General features: G+C 44.3%; 1 protein-coding gene across 2 annotated transcripts in view; it reads left to right on the top strand.

Annotated features, from left to right (window-relative positions):
* Positions 1 to 15,183, top strand: part of RPTOR (regulatory associated protein of MTOR complex 1) — a 328,366-nt gene that overhangs the window by 197,327 nt on the left and 115,856 nt on the right. For both annotated transcript variants that reach the window (XM_081849519.1, XM_081849518.1), the window contains exon 10: positions 10,223 to 10,298. In XM_081849519.1, the coding sequence (XP_081705645.1) occupies positions 10,223 to 10,298 (76 nt within the window). The remainder of the gene's footprint in view (positions 1 to 10,222; positions 10,299 to 15,183) is intronic.

Raw genomic sequence — 15,183 nt, 5'->3', positions numbered from 1 at the left:
AGCAGCTGAAATCCTGTATGTTGATTATGTACTATATCAGTATGTAAAGCCTCTTGTAAATAACATCTTTTTATTTCCATGGCTCCAATCCATTGCATGTAGGTAATGCTCCCTCCCTGCTCCTTTAAAGCAAAAGGGTGATGTGTAGCTCACAATCCTGTTACATTATATTCAGGTATGTTAAGATAACAACAAGAGCTAAGTTCATGATTGTTAGAGACAAAAGGTGGTTAAGCTTCAGTGAATATAAATACTTGTCTGGTGTACTGGCAGAACTGTTTCAATGCATTTGTAGTTAGCATTTCCATAGAATCATAGAGCTGTAAACTTTCTATTTGAGTTGTGCACTTTATGTCTGTTGGTTTAATTAAAAGTTTGCCTGAGATTCAGAGGGGCACGTGCACTATGCAAGCATTTAAAAATTGGTGAGTTTTTATAAGAAGAGACACCCATAAAAGTACCAACCTGTTCTTTAAATCTACATGAGGAACTTTGGTTCGTGACGACACCTTTATTTATAGGAGTAGAACCCTGGCAAGTACGTGGATCAGTTGTCACAACAACTGACATTGTTGCACATCAGCTAGACCATGTGGTCTCCCATTCCTATGTTAGCTTGGCATTTTCCTAGGCTCAGTGTTGTGCTAGCCCAGCAGGAACTCTTGTGAATCTTTAATATTTTTATTAAAGATTTCTTAGTTTACAAAAATACGTGCGTTGTCTCTTTTTTCACGCTGTGTTTTCTACAGATCAGTTTGAGACATTAGTGTGGCATGCAGTACAGTGGTACCTCTGGTTATGAACTTAATTCGTTCCAGAGGTCCGTTCTTAAGCTGAAACCGTTCTTAACCTGAGGTACCACTTTAGCTAATGGGGCATCCTGCTGTTCTCATCTTGGGGCAAAGTTCTTAACCCAAGGTACTACTTCTGGGTTAGCGGAGTCTGTAACCTGAAGTGTTTGTAAGCCAAGGTACCACTGTATTAGGCTGGGAAGAAATGAAGGGGAAAGAGGGGGGTGGTGCATGGGGTTGGGTGGCAATGCTTCTATTCTTCTACTTAGTGTATGGGTGGGGTTTTGTGTCAGTGTCACTTGTGCGGGTTCTCTTTCTATTTGCTTGTTTTATTTCCTTGGTGGTGAGAGTGCTTGGCCTAGGGTGTGGTTGATTGTCTTTGGTTGGCTGTAGTGAGATTTGTTTATGTGGGGGGGAGGGGGGTTTTGGGGTCAGATTAGCTATATTGATTCATATGCTGTCAGCGGATTCTTGTTGTTGTCTTGTTGGGCTATGTACATGATAAAGGGTAACCATACTGGCGTGAAAGCGTCTTCTTCTATTTGTACCCGTGTCAGTTTCAGTTTATTGGTTAGTTTTTCTAGTAAGGCTGTTTCCCGTACTATTTGATACCATTGGTCCATCTTTACTCCTGACAGGTCTCTCCAGTGTCTGACTATGATGTTTCTGGCTGCTGAGAGTAGGTGGGTTATTAGCTCTTTGTAATGTGAGTGAGCGTTATTATCATGGAAGATGTTCAGTAGGGCCAGTTCTGGGGTGACTTCTAATACTCACTCAGTTATTTTGCATATGTCTTGTATGACTGATGTCCAGAACAGTTGGATTTTGGGACATTCCCACCACATGTGGAGGTATGTGCCTGTGGAGGTGCACCCTCTCCAGAATTTTGGTGGGGCTCCTGGGCATATCAGCACTAGTTCCGTGGTGTTTGGTGAATTGATGTGTAACGTGTGAAGCAAAACTGAGGTTACGTTCAAAATTAATATATCCTAGTATATCAGCTTTCATTGTACCTTTTACGGAAGCATGTAGACTTAAACCTGTTCAGAAACCTAATACAGAGCAAACATATTTTGCTATTTTGTTTTCTTCGGTCAGTGCTACTGAACAGTGTTTCTTAACGTTACTGTGGCTGTGTAGAGAGGAAGCATCCGAAATATTTAGAAAATCAGAAAAAGCGAGAGTTCTTTATTTTCTCTTATTGCAGCAGAGAGTATTTGGAAGAGAAAGTGATTCAAATAAAAGATATTTAGAAAATAGGGCTTAGTAATAGCGCAAATACTACCTTTCTTGGAAAGGTGCTTGAGACAGTTGTGCCATGACAGTTACAATATTTTTGGATGAAACAGATTATCTTAGTCCATTCCTATCAGGGTTCACACCTGGTTATGGGAGTAAATAGGCCTTTATCACATGTGGATGACCTTTATCAAAGGGAAGAGCAACCTGGTTAGTTGACTTGATCTCTCAGTGGGTTTTTGATACCATTTACCATGATATCCTCCTGAGATGGGTATTAGGGGCACCGCTTTAGAGTAGTTCTGTTCCTATCTCCAGGGTCAGTTTCAGATAACAATATTGTGTGATTAGCCTCTTAGCTCCCTGGCAGTTGTGCTATCAAGTGCCATCTTGTCCCCAATGTTGTTTAGTATCTACATATGAAGACTTCAGGAGTGGACATTAGGAGATTTGGAGTGAGGTGTCATCATATGCTGATGATACCCAACCTAGTTTATCTAAATCAGGAGAGGCTGTGCAAGCCTTGGACCACTGCCTGGACTCTGTGGTGGACAGGATGATGCCCAGTAAACTGGGAAGGCAGAGGTGCTGTGGGTGGGTGGATTCTGAGTCCAGATAACTGGTCAATTGCCTGCTTTGGATGGGGTTGTACTCCCCCGAAGGAGCAAGTTCACAGCCTGTTGCTAGAGGCCCAGGTGACCTCAGGGGCTAGGAGTGCCTTTTTGGGTTGGCAAGACAGCTGCAGACACTTCTGGATCAGGATAGCCTGACCACTTTTGTCCAGGTGCTGGTAACTTCCAGATTGGATTATCCCCATGCACTCTTATGAGGGGCTGCCCTTGAGGGTAACTCAGAAGCTGCAGCTGGTGCAAAAAGTTGCAGCTCAACTGCTCACTGCAGCAGACTATCACCATCCTATTATGCTGCTGCTGAAAGAATTACACTGACTGAGAATTAGCTACCAGGCTAGGTTCAAGGTGATGGCGTTGGTGTACAAAGTCCTACACAGCTTGGGACCAGGATACCTAAAATATCTCATCCCTTTTATACCCAACTGATCACTACACTCTGCAAGAGAGGGCATCCTGCAGATATCATTCTACCCAAAATTCAGTTCTGCACAGTGTCGCAATGTGGCCTTTAGTGTGGCGACACCAACCCTTTGGAACTCTCTTCCATTGCATATCAGACAGGCACCGTTTCTGTTTTCTTTTTGGCATCTGCTAAAGATGTTCCTCTTTCAACAAGACCTTTAAAATGTTGCCCCAGTTGGTATCTGTCTTGGAATTGAATTGATTTTATGTATATGTTTTAAGCTGTTTTTATATTATTGTTTTCTTTTTACAAAATTATATAAGCAGTTGTTTAAACTGCTTTAAAATATGTAACTGTAAATTGTTTCAGGATGCCTCATGGGAAGCAATAATAATTTTAAAAACCATGTTTATATTGCTTTCCTCATTCTCCACCCAGTTCAGTTGCTTGATATAACACAAATTAAAATAGGCAATTAAACCAATGTGCAATTTAAAATATTGTGGAAATTGGTCAAGCTAGTAGGCTTTTAACAAGTGTGAGATAAACGTTTTCCCCCTCAAGAGATTAACTGTGCATCAGACTATTCATGCAATGCTTCCTAAACTATTGTAGTTTGCCTGCTTGTTGGAGATTACCAATTTTTATCTCTTTGTGGTCAACACTTGAGAAGGTGTTTGAAAGGCATCTGAATTAAAATACAGCAGTTTCAGCACAGGGGCAGCTGAATACAGAATGCACTGATTGAAGAGAGAGGTGAAGCGCTGCTTGACAGAGGGTAGGTATTACTAACTTCCTGCATGCTCCGTGTCTCAGAGACAATGTCAAGACACTCCGAGTCAGACTGTCTCCAGTGACACAGAACATGTTCAGACCTGTTAATGCTGTGCCATGATTTTGCACTACTTTCCCTTTCCCTTCACCCTATGCAGTCATTGCATGTGCGTCAACATAGGAAGGTGCCTTTTACTGAGTCAGTCCATGCGCCCATCAAGCTCAATATTGTCTACACTGACAGGCAGTCATTCACCAGGATTTCAGACAGGGAGCATTCCCAGCCCTACCTGGAGATGTCGGAAATTGAACGTGGGACCTTCTGTATGCAGAGCAGGCTGCTTAACTATGGTCCTTCTTTCAAAGTGCTGAAGGAATTCTGTTCACTTCTCTCCAGAAATACTTTCAGCCTTTTCATTTTATTTTTGTAAGAAACTTGTGAACTACATTGCAGATCTATTTAAGGCTCACTCTGTTAATCCTAGCCATTCCTACTCAGGTAAGTCCTATTTAATTCATTTGAGCTTACCCCCAGGTAAGTGAAGTTAGGATTGCAGCTTTGGACCATATTTGAATGGGTGTCTTTTAAGAAGCCTTACATAAGAAATATGAAGGGTTGCATTCAACTACCCTGAACATTTCACCAGCACAAGGATATAATAATAAATAATATTTTTTTTTTATACCCCACCCTTCCTGGTTCAGAAAACTGGGCTCAGGGCGGCTAACAACAAATGTAAAACACTTAATTGTAATACAACATAGAAGCAGTATAAAATACAGTATAAAAACATGAATAACAATAAAATTCAAAGTTCAAAAATCAATTTGGGGAAACTCCATCCAATAAGCATTAGATAGTCACCAGGGCTAGCTGGCTGAATTAGTCCTACTTGGGCCAGCAAGGAGGCCAGGGGAGAATTAGCTGTGGGGTCCCAGAGTGGGTAATCTTCATAAAAGGGAAGTGGGAGGGAAGAGAAGAGAAGGGAAATAAAAGATCAGGCTGAATTCAAATTAAAGGCCAGGTGGAATAGCTCTGTCTTACAGGCCCGGTGAAAGGAGGTTAAATCCTGTAGGTCCCTAGTCTCATGGGACAGAGCATTCCACCAGGTCGGAGCCATCACTGAAAAGGCCCTGACCCAATCTTTCTAAATTTATTTGGCAGGGTAAGAAGCCAAGAGTAAGGTTTAAAGTATTGATGGAGCCCAGAGAAAGGGGTGGGTTTGCAGTCCCAGACCTCAAGCTGTATTTTTGAGGCTGCATGCATGACATGGCTGAAAGATTGGATGTTACTGACAGATACGGAAATCCTAGACCTGGAGGGCTGGGACAAAGTTTTTGGGTGGCATGGTTACCTGGGTCATGATAAAATAAAAGCACATAGAGGCTTCACTAATCATTTGGCGACAAAGGCCCTATTCGAGGTTTGGGAAAGAAACAAAACAAAAGTAACAGCCAAAACTCCCTGGTGTCTATCGCCTATAAAATCATCAGCCATGCATAGAAATAATATGAAAGACAATTGGCTAACAGATATAGGGAACTTGTAGAAGAGATAAATGATTGCCTGACAGTGAAGAAGTTTGAAGAATAAAAAGAGAGGGGGGTGAATTGGTTAGAATATTTCCAATTAAAAGCAATATTTGAGAAGGATTACACCCAAACTCTTAACGGAAGGCACTGGCACTAATTGGGCCTCCGCAAGAGAATGGAGTTGGTCCCTCATCCCCATGCCATCCCGACTCAGCCAGAGGACCTCTATCTTCAAAGGATTTAGTTTCAATCGGCTCCCACAAAACCATCCAGCCACAGCCTCCAAGCATCTGGTCAGTGTGTCTGGTGCTGAGTCGGTGTGGCCATCCATCAGCAGATAGAGCTGAGTGTCATCAGCATTTTGGTGACAACCCAGCCCAAAGCTCCGGACATTCTGGGCAAGGGGGCACATAAAGATGTTAAAAAGCATCAGGGAGAGGATTGCACCCTGCGGCACTCCACACACCAAGGAGTGGCGCGGCGACATCTCCCTCCCTAGCGCTACCCTCTGTCCCCGACCAGAGATAAAAGAGCACAGCCATTTACGGGCTATGCCCTGTATCCCCAAATCGGCGAGGCGGTGGTCCAGAAGATCATGACCGACCATATGAAAGGCTGCTGACAAATCTAGAAGAATCAGCAGTCCCGACCTGCCTCAATCCAGTTGTCTATGGAGATCATCTGTTAGGGCGACCAGAGCCGTCTCAGTCCCAAAACCAGGACAGAAACCGGACTGAAATGGATCTAAAGCAGATGTTTCCTCCAGAAACCTGCCAAGCTGTTCAGCAACCGCTCTCTCAGTTACTGTTCTCTCACCTTCTCTCACCCCCCACATGCCCCTTAAATATAATAATAATAATAACAACAACAACTTTATTGTTTGTACCTTGCCCATCTGACTGGGTTGCAACAGCCACTCTGGATTCCAGAGGTTTCTCCAATCCTCTGGGGACAGTGAAGACAAAGGAAGGAGAGAGGAGAATCCTGTTGCACTAGCATAAAGAAATTAATTGAATATCCCCCATGCATCTGAGTAGAGCTTTCAAAAGGTCCATCTTTAGGTCTACTGATTCTTATTTTTGTTTTTGAATTGATTCTTAGTATCAAGTAACGAAACACAGCCATACAAGGAAAACAGAGCTTAGTAGTTGTACAGAAAATAAAGAAAAATAGCAGCTGATGGTTGTAATTTTAAACATTCCAAGAAAGGCAATAAGATGAAAGTGTCTCTCCATAAGGTTCCACAAGTCAATGGAGGGTGAAAACCATGTTTGATTGTCTTAACAAAGTCAATAAAAGGATACCATGTCATGAAGAAGTTGTGAGTCTTTTGCCTCTCCGATCGATAACACTGGGCAACAATTTTTTACTTTTTGAATGTTGTCTAGATTTCTACAACTGATTTAGGATATTTTTGCACTGCTGAATCAGGAAATGGCATCCATTTCTCTCCATCAGGTCAGGTTTTCTGTAAACTGAATGGTGGGCATTGATAAAGGTAAGTACACGTAAATTGCATGTTGCTTCACCATTTTTCAAACTTCAGGGCTTGAACTTCTGTTTCTTGGAACTCCTGGAATGCTCAGCAGCACGGAGGTCTCTCTTCAGAGTCCAACAGTAGTCAGCCATCATGACTGCGTCCCAGCGACCCTGATACCTGGTCTCCATCTCTTTCATGTCCTGATGGAATCTCTCCCCCTGCTCGTCACTCATTGAACCCAGGTTCTCAGGAAACCGGTCCATATGTGAAAATAGGTAGTGCATCTTGACGCTCATGTTGCAGCCTAGGTTTCTGAAAGTAGTCAGCATGTTGTTGACAAGTTCTGCGTAGTTTCTGGCCTTATTGTTGCCAAGAAAGTTCTTCACTACCAGAAGAAATGCCTTCCACGCTTCCAGTTCCACTTCGTTCACTGAGTTTCCGAACTCTGGATCTCTGATGAGCTGACGGATCTGAGGACCGTCAAAGATGCCAGCTTTCAACTTCTCCATTGTCAATCCTGGAAAAGCCTGGCACAAGTAAATGAAGCAGTCACCATCCTTTTCCAGAGCCTTGGTGAATTGCTTGATTAAGCCGAGCTTGATGTGCAGTGGTGGGAAGAGTATTCTGTTTCTGTCCACCAGAGGGTCGTTGATGACGTTCCTTTCTTTGCAAGGCACCAATTCCTCCCGCACAGGCCAGTCCTTCTTCATGTAATGCTGAGCATGGTCCCTACTATCCCACATGCACAGAAAACATGGGTACTTGGTGAAGCCAGACTGTTGTCCCAACAAAAAGTTCACCATCTTCAGGTCAACACAAATAAACTACTTATGCTGATCATAACCAATTTTCTCCAGCACATACTTCACTGCTTCATAGTTCTCCTTCAGTGTACTCAAGTGTACTCAAGTGGGGTATAGAGGCAAACTGGTTGCCGTTGTGTAGCAGAACACATTTCAGTGATCGCTTGCTGCTGTCAATGAACAGTCTCCAATCTTTGGGTTCGTACTGTGGCACTCCAAGCTTGAGCAGACACTGCGCAATATCTGCACAGTACACCAAGTCCTTCTCTTCCGAGAAAAAACGGAGGTACTCTTGATGCCTGTTGCGCAAGAAGCTGATGCGAGCACTGTCAGAGAGGAGGTTTTTTCCCTTCAATCTGGATGCCAACAGTTCGGCAGAGTCCTTTGACAAGCTGAAGTCGCGAACTAGATCATTCAACTCCTTTTGGGAAAATGGATGTAGAGCATCATCTTCAAGAACCACTTCTTCTTCTTCATGTCCTTCAACACTGGAGGCATCTTCGTCACTAATGCCAGGAAGTTCTCCGAAGATAGGCACTGAAATTTCATCACAATGAGCTACAGGACGACATGCTGATTGAAGATCAGGATACTTCGTGGGGCGGCTGCCCCATTAACTTAGTTTTGTTTTTGTTTTTTAAATAATTTTTATTAATTTTACAACATAAACAAAAAACAAACAAACATAACACGACTTCCCCATACCTCCCCTTCACTGCATCCTTGTTTTAAAATTTTTTAGCAATCCTTCATCCATTTTCCATTAACTTAGTTTTGATCCCCCAACTTTATGCTTTGCTGGACCAATTTATGGAAGATTTCGAGGTTTTATGACTTCAAACTGATCCCTTTTCGACATAATCACCCAGAACTATCAGACCTGAATACTTCTTGTCATTAATATAATCATTTCCAATCAAAACAATTATTTGACAAGGCATTTTACCCCCACCAACTTTTTCTAAAAGGCTCCACACAAGCGTACATGTGAACAAAAACGTAAAAAAGACATGTGGCCATAGCTCAAAAACTTGACCTGATTGAGCAAAACCAATGTGATTTTTGGATTCAGCGCATCCAAAAAGGTTGGATGTGTTATGATTAATTCTATATAATATGGCTGGGCACATGTACCAGCATTTATAGCTTTTTCTCAAGTTCTAATTGAGATGGATTCAAATCATAGTTTGTTCCAAATGTGTTCCCTGAGTTGTTCCTTTAATTCTTCTCCGCAATCTTTTCCCCATTTAGTCTTAATGAAGTGAGGGGAAGGGGAGCCAATTGTGTGAGGATTTTATATAGTTGGGAGATGATTGATTCCCTTTCCCAATGGGTGGGTTGAGATCAGCAGTTGCTCAAAACTGTTTAAGCTGCATAATGCTTGAGTCCTTATATTTGGGTGATTCAGAACATGTATAATCTGGTGTATCTCTAACCAGCCACAGGGTATATCTCCCAATACAAAATTTATTTCTGGAGCTGTAAGGGGCTTTTGATTAGTGTAGAAGTCCATACTGCCCTTTATGTGAGGATCACAGGGTGGTTTACAATATAGAAACACAAAATATATGACATACAGTGGTACCTCGGGTTAAGAACTTAATTCGTTCTGGAGGTCCGTTCTTAACCTGAAACTGTTCTTAACCTGAGGTACCACTTTAGCTAATGGGGCATCCCGCTGCCGCCGTGCCGCCGCTGCACGATTTCTGTTCTCATCCTGAAGCAAAGTTCTTAACCCAAAGTACTGTTTCTGGGTTAGCGGAGTCTGTAACCTGAAGCGTATGTAACCTAAAGTGTATGTAACCCGAGGTACCACTGTACACCCACACACAGTTTAAAATGACATAGATTCTTTAATTAGCCAAGGCCTGGGAGAAGACAAATGTTTTTGCCTGGCACTTAATGATATTATTGAATGTGCCGGGTGAGGCTTTCTGGGGAGAGCATTCCACAAGCAAGGAGCCACTGTAGAAAAATCACGCTTCTGTGTTGCTACTCGCGGGAGCTCTTGTGGAAATGATAATCGCAGGGTCGGTACATATGGGAAGAGAATCAACCTCCATTAGTTTTGTTGGAACTTCCTGAAAAGACTATTTACTGCCACACAAACCTACTCAGCTCCTAAGATCATATTTGCAGACTCTCTCTCCCCCCCCCCACTACTTTCTGAGGTTACGCAGGTGGTAAAGGGCATTTTCAATAGAGACACCCGATCTTTAGATTTTCTTCCCCAGAGAGAATCATCTGACTCCAGTCTTGTTATATTTCCATTACCTGTTTGAGATGGGTGATACATGGGTGATACCTTACTGACATGGGATTTTCAATAATGTTAATGTTCTAATGCAGTTTTCAAATTATTTGGTTTTAAATTGTTTGCTGATCTAGAAAGCCCTTTAGGGTAGAACTGCAGGGTATAAATACATTGGAAGCAGGTAAGTAAATACCAAACTAAGGTTTGTTGAAGGCCACCGCCTTCAAATACAATTTGCTACTCTGGTTCCACACACATTTTCATACAATCACTTACGTAAGACTTCTAATGTTGTCATGTTATCTTTCCTTAGGCAAGCTTGGGACCTTGCTGTGGATATCTGCCTTTCTCAGTTGCCCACCATTATAGAGGAAGGAACTGCATTCAGGGTGAGTTACTGATTTTTCTCTTGAAACATACATGGGCCCTTCCATAGGAATCAGCTAGTGCTTCAAACCTCATATTCATTCTTGACTTCTTACACCCAAAGATGTTTCCCAGCAAATGCAAATAGTTCTAGTCAAAGTTATTGATTAATGGAGGATTGGAGCTGCTCAACATTTGAGGAGTCAATTCTGATTGCATAGCTAATACAGAGTCTAGTCTAATTTAAATCATCTTTGTGTATTGTTTCTTAAGAATTAGAAAACTGGCTATGCTTGCAAGGGAGGAATAGATCCTACTTTTTATGGTATAAAAGAACAGGACGTTACAGTCTGAAATTCTACATACAGAAGACAACAGAGGAGGGTAGGAAAGGCAGGGTTAATGAGAAGAAGTGTGTGGAATTATTTCAGTTCCATGTACTTAGGTTTAGTTAACCGAAAGACATGGGAAATAGAGGGTTACGGTCCATAATGACTAGTTACTGTAACTTTGTTTAATGTTAGCTAGAACTAACTTAGTTGGTCTTTAAGGTGCTACTGGAAGGAATTTTTTTATTTTGTTTTGACTATGGCAGACCAACACGGCTACCCATCTGTAACTTTGTTTAATGTGACTTTCATCATAAGAGGCTAAATGCAATCCCTGTGCCACCACTGTTTTGGGCTGGATTCAGCTAACATAGTGCACTAGTAGAAGCCTGTGCAAGGACTTCCACTAGTGCAACAGGACTCCCTCCCAAAAAAATCTCCCTGCCCCCTGCGGACCCCCACAATGTCCCACAAATCTGCTGAAGATCAGGAGAACCTCCAGTACAGCATGCAGGGGCAGGAGAAGAGAAATTGTTCCATCTGACAAGCAGAAATACTTGTGCTGACATAATGATCAGTGTGACGTTGAATTCTACCCTTTCTTCCACCTGCTGCATTTTTTTGTTTTCCCAGTCCCAGAGCAGAATAAACACTTTCTCTTGCTTATGGTAGTTTCTCAGGGCTAGAAATGCACCTGAAGCCACAGTGGTTTGCAGAAATTTATGTTGTGATGATGCTGTTTCCCTAAAAGGAAAAAGAAACAAACCAAGAACTAGACTTGCTAGCAGGTTGTCACATTTGGCTTCTTAGAGCTAACCAGCACTTAAAACAGGTAGATTAACTTGGGTACAGAGAAGATTGAATGGTATGTATGTTTTTGGATATCTCTACCATATGTTTGTGGTGAGTGTACCATAAAACGTAGAGCATTATAGAATTGGTTGGAGAACTTGTTTTTCTTTACTGCTAACTCTGAGAGAGAAAAGGAGAGAAAGAATTGTGGATTCTTGTTATTGAACAGAATTGGCTTCCTGAAATAATGATGTATAAAGATGCTATGTGCTCACAGAGGGCCATACTATTGTAACAAGTCTACACTGCCAAGATTTTACAATAGAACCTTTTATTTAAACTAGCACTCCTGAAACTTGCATGATTACAAATGCTGCATTGAAGAATTATATTTTGGGAAAGCTGGAGCACCTAGCTTTGTTCTTTAGAATGATTTCATGCAGAGAAATTGTTCCTCTCTGTTTTGGCTTAGTGATTTTGAAGGGAAAAACTGTTATTTATCCCTTCAAGCATCAGATGCCTTAGGCTATTTCTTTACCATCTTATGGACAGAACCATTTAAATTATAGCTCTTTTATAGGCTCATTAGCCTACTTGGTCAAATACTCTGATAGATTCTGGGCTCAACTCCATTAAAGATGCTTTAAATGGAAAACCTATGTTTTGTTTTCTCAAGTTGTGTTTGACCATATAACTAGTTGTTACCTAGAATACTATACTCAGATACTATACTCCTTTTTTCTGTCCTCACCATTTATCTCCACATTCATTCATGCAAAAAAATTGTGTTATACACATGTGTCAGGGTTTCTGGGAGAAGTGAGGAGATGGCAGAGGAGACGGAAAGCGAGTGGGAGGAGGGAGAGAGAGACGAGGAAGAAGATGACGGAATTCGAAGGGAATCTATGAGCCTAAGCAGTGAGTCAGAGGATTCCCAAAAGGGAGCTAGCATGATCAGGCGAAAAGCAGGAGAAGAGAGAAGCTGTGAAAAGTCAGGAAAGGAGGGGAGAAAGCCCAGTGAAGCACAGACGCTGTCAGAGGGGTCTCAGCCGGAACGGAGTAAAGGGGGTGGAGTTGTCAGCCTCTCGGAGGGAGGAGGAACAGGAGAAAACAGAGAGAGGGGGTTGGAGCAAGGTGTTCAGCCGGAAAGGGTAGAGAGTGGAACAGGGGGCAGTATAGAGGACGAAGGAAAGGTCAAAAGCAACGTACGCGCGCCAAGTTCAAACATAGAGGCGCGCGGAAGTGGGGAAAGCTCAGAGGAGGAGCCCGGCCCCAAAGCCAGAAGGAGGGGGCAGGAGGCGGCAGAGGATTCAGCCTCAGGCGAATCCCGGAAAGAGAGAACCCAGGGGGGCAGAAAGACCCTGCGGAAAAGAAAGGAGAGGAAGAGGTGGTCTAGAGCCAGGCTATTAAGTTGGTGTGGAGGAGGGGAGGAGTCAGAGGGGGACTTCGGCGGTCTAACGTGACAGACGTACAGCCACAATGCTGAACTGTGAAAGAAGCAATTATCTTCAATAAACTTTTCCTGTAAGTAAACTATAACGGAGTAAGGTCTCTCGTGAGCTGGGACCCACCTGGGTGGCTGTGACAGAAAGTCCCCCTCTCTCTGAAAGCAAAAATTTTTTTTTGCGAAGCTCACGAACGGGGCAGCCATGAGTGCTGAGGAACAGCTGGCTGCACTCCGGGATCAGATTACCACTCTCACAACGGCAGTCATTGCTTCGCAGAAGAAGAATGCTGACTTGGAGAAAGCGTGCCAGGATTTGCAAGCAAGGTGGGAAAATGCGGACAAGGCGGGGACCCCGGGCTCCAGAGCGGAGGGCATTGCGCTTGGAAGGAGGGGGGGTGCCCTAGTTTCGCATTTTAATGGCAACTTGCAAGACTATCCCAACTTCAGGGCAGATGTCGTGTATGCACTGCATTTACTCCGTCATGATTTTAGAGATGAGGAGGAGAGAGTGGGATTTATTGTTTCGCACCTGCATGGGGAGGCCAGGGCTTGGCTACGCAATCTGTGGCGCGAAGATGGACCAGCCCGTCGCAATGCAGATGCGTTTATCAAGGCAATGGATGCTTGTTTTCAATCCTCTGTGGATAAGGACATTGCGCGCCGGCAGATGCACGGGCTGAGGCAGGGGAGAGCCACTGTACGCCAATATCATTCTAAATTTTTTGCATTGCTCACCGCCTTAGATTGGCCGAAGGACAGTCTACCGGTCAGGGATCTTTTTTGGGAGGGATTGAGCCCCTCCGTCAAGGATGAGATCGCAAGGGGGGACAGACCCCAGACCCTGGAAGACGTGGTGCAACGGGCTTTGGCTATAGGAATTCGACATGAGGGACGTCCGTGGCACGAGGAGGGGGGGCCCCAAGCGCGCGCGCAAGCAAAAGCTCTCCCTTTTGTGCACAGGGATTTCAGCCGTGCGCACCCCTCACCAATGGGGAAGGAAGGCGAGGAGCCAATGGAGATTGGTGGTGCTAGGGCTCAAAAGCCATCCCAGAGCCCCATCCCTGCTGCAGCCAAAGCGAAGCCTCCTAGAGGGACCAGGACGTGTTACATCTGCGACAGTGCACACCATATGGCGAAAGAGTGCCCCCAGAGGCTCCAGAAGCACACTGCAGCACTAGCAACTGTGACAGCAGAGGTGCAATCAGAGGAGCAGCTTCAGGGAAACTGCAGTGCCTGGCTGGAAGCAGAGCTACTGGGGCTCAGCCAGGCGGATCTGTAGAGAAGTCCCCAGCATCCTTGCAGCGCATGGACCCTTTACCTCCCAAACCAGCAGTTTTACTCACAGCAACACTCCAGCTGCCTGATGGGCGACTTCTCGAGGTTCCAACAACCATCGATTCGGGAAGCAACGCCGATTTCGTGGGATTACAGTTCGTCAAGCAGCATAACATAGCGCTCCTGCCTGCAACGACGCCTCTGAACGTGGTCACGGTAGACGGCAGGAAGTTGCTGGGGGGGCAAGTGGTGCAGCAAACCCCTCCCATGATGATGCAAATTGGAGACCATCGAGAGCTTATTAGTTTCAATGTCACCCACTTATCGGACACGCCCATCGTGTTGGGCATGAGTTGGCTGGACAGGCACAGTCCCGCGGTTGCTTGGTACCAGAGGCAGATCACCTTTTGTTCATCGTATTGCGCCCAGAATTGCATCCAAACCGATCAAGGAGGAGAAGCCGAACAGCAGCTGCATCTGAGTATGGTGCAAGCGGTTCCTCACAAGTACGCGGAGTTCTTGGAGGTTTTCTGCGAAAAGGAAGCTGACAAATTGCCGCCTCACAGACCTTACGACTGCGCGATTGACTTAGTGCCAGGCGCGCAGTTGCCAACTGCCAAGCTGTACTCCATGTCGGAAGACGAGCTGCAAGAGCTTCGGGAGTTCATAGAACACAACCTCAAGCGCGGATTCATCCAGGAATCTAAAGCAGCGGGAGGCAGTCCTGTTTTCTTTGTGAAAAAGAAAGACACGCCCCAGAAGAGGCTCATTGTGGACTACCGGTTCATAAACAGACTAACTAAGCCCAAGGCCTTCCCCATGCCCAAAATTGACGACCTTTTGGCTACAGTCAGGAGGGGGAAGATTTTTACCAAGCTGGATTTACGTGGAGCTTACAACCTCATCCGCATCAGGAAGGGCGACGAGTGGAAGACGGCCATGTTCACTCCTTTGGGCACGTACGAATACAGAGTTATGCCCTTCGGTCTACAAAATGGCAGCCATGTTTTCCAAGCATTCATGCATCACGTCCTGGCAGGTCTCCTCTACAAGAAGTGTGTCTGT

The sequence above is a fragment of the Podarcis erhardii genome, assembly GCF_964252035.2.
Source record: "Podarcis erhardii genome assembly, chromosome: 2".
NCBI classification, from domain to species: Eukaryota; Metazoa; Chordata; class Lepidosauria; order Squamata; family Lacertidae; genus Podarcis; species Podarcis erhardii.
This window is presented reverse-complemented; position numbering and strand designations above follow the sequence as displayed.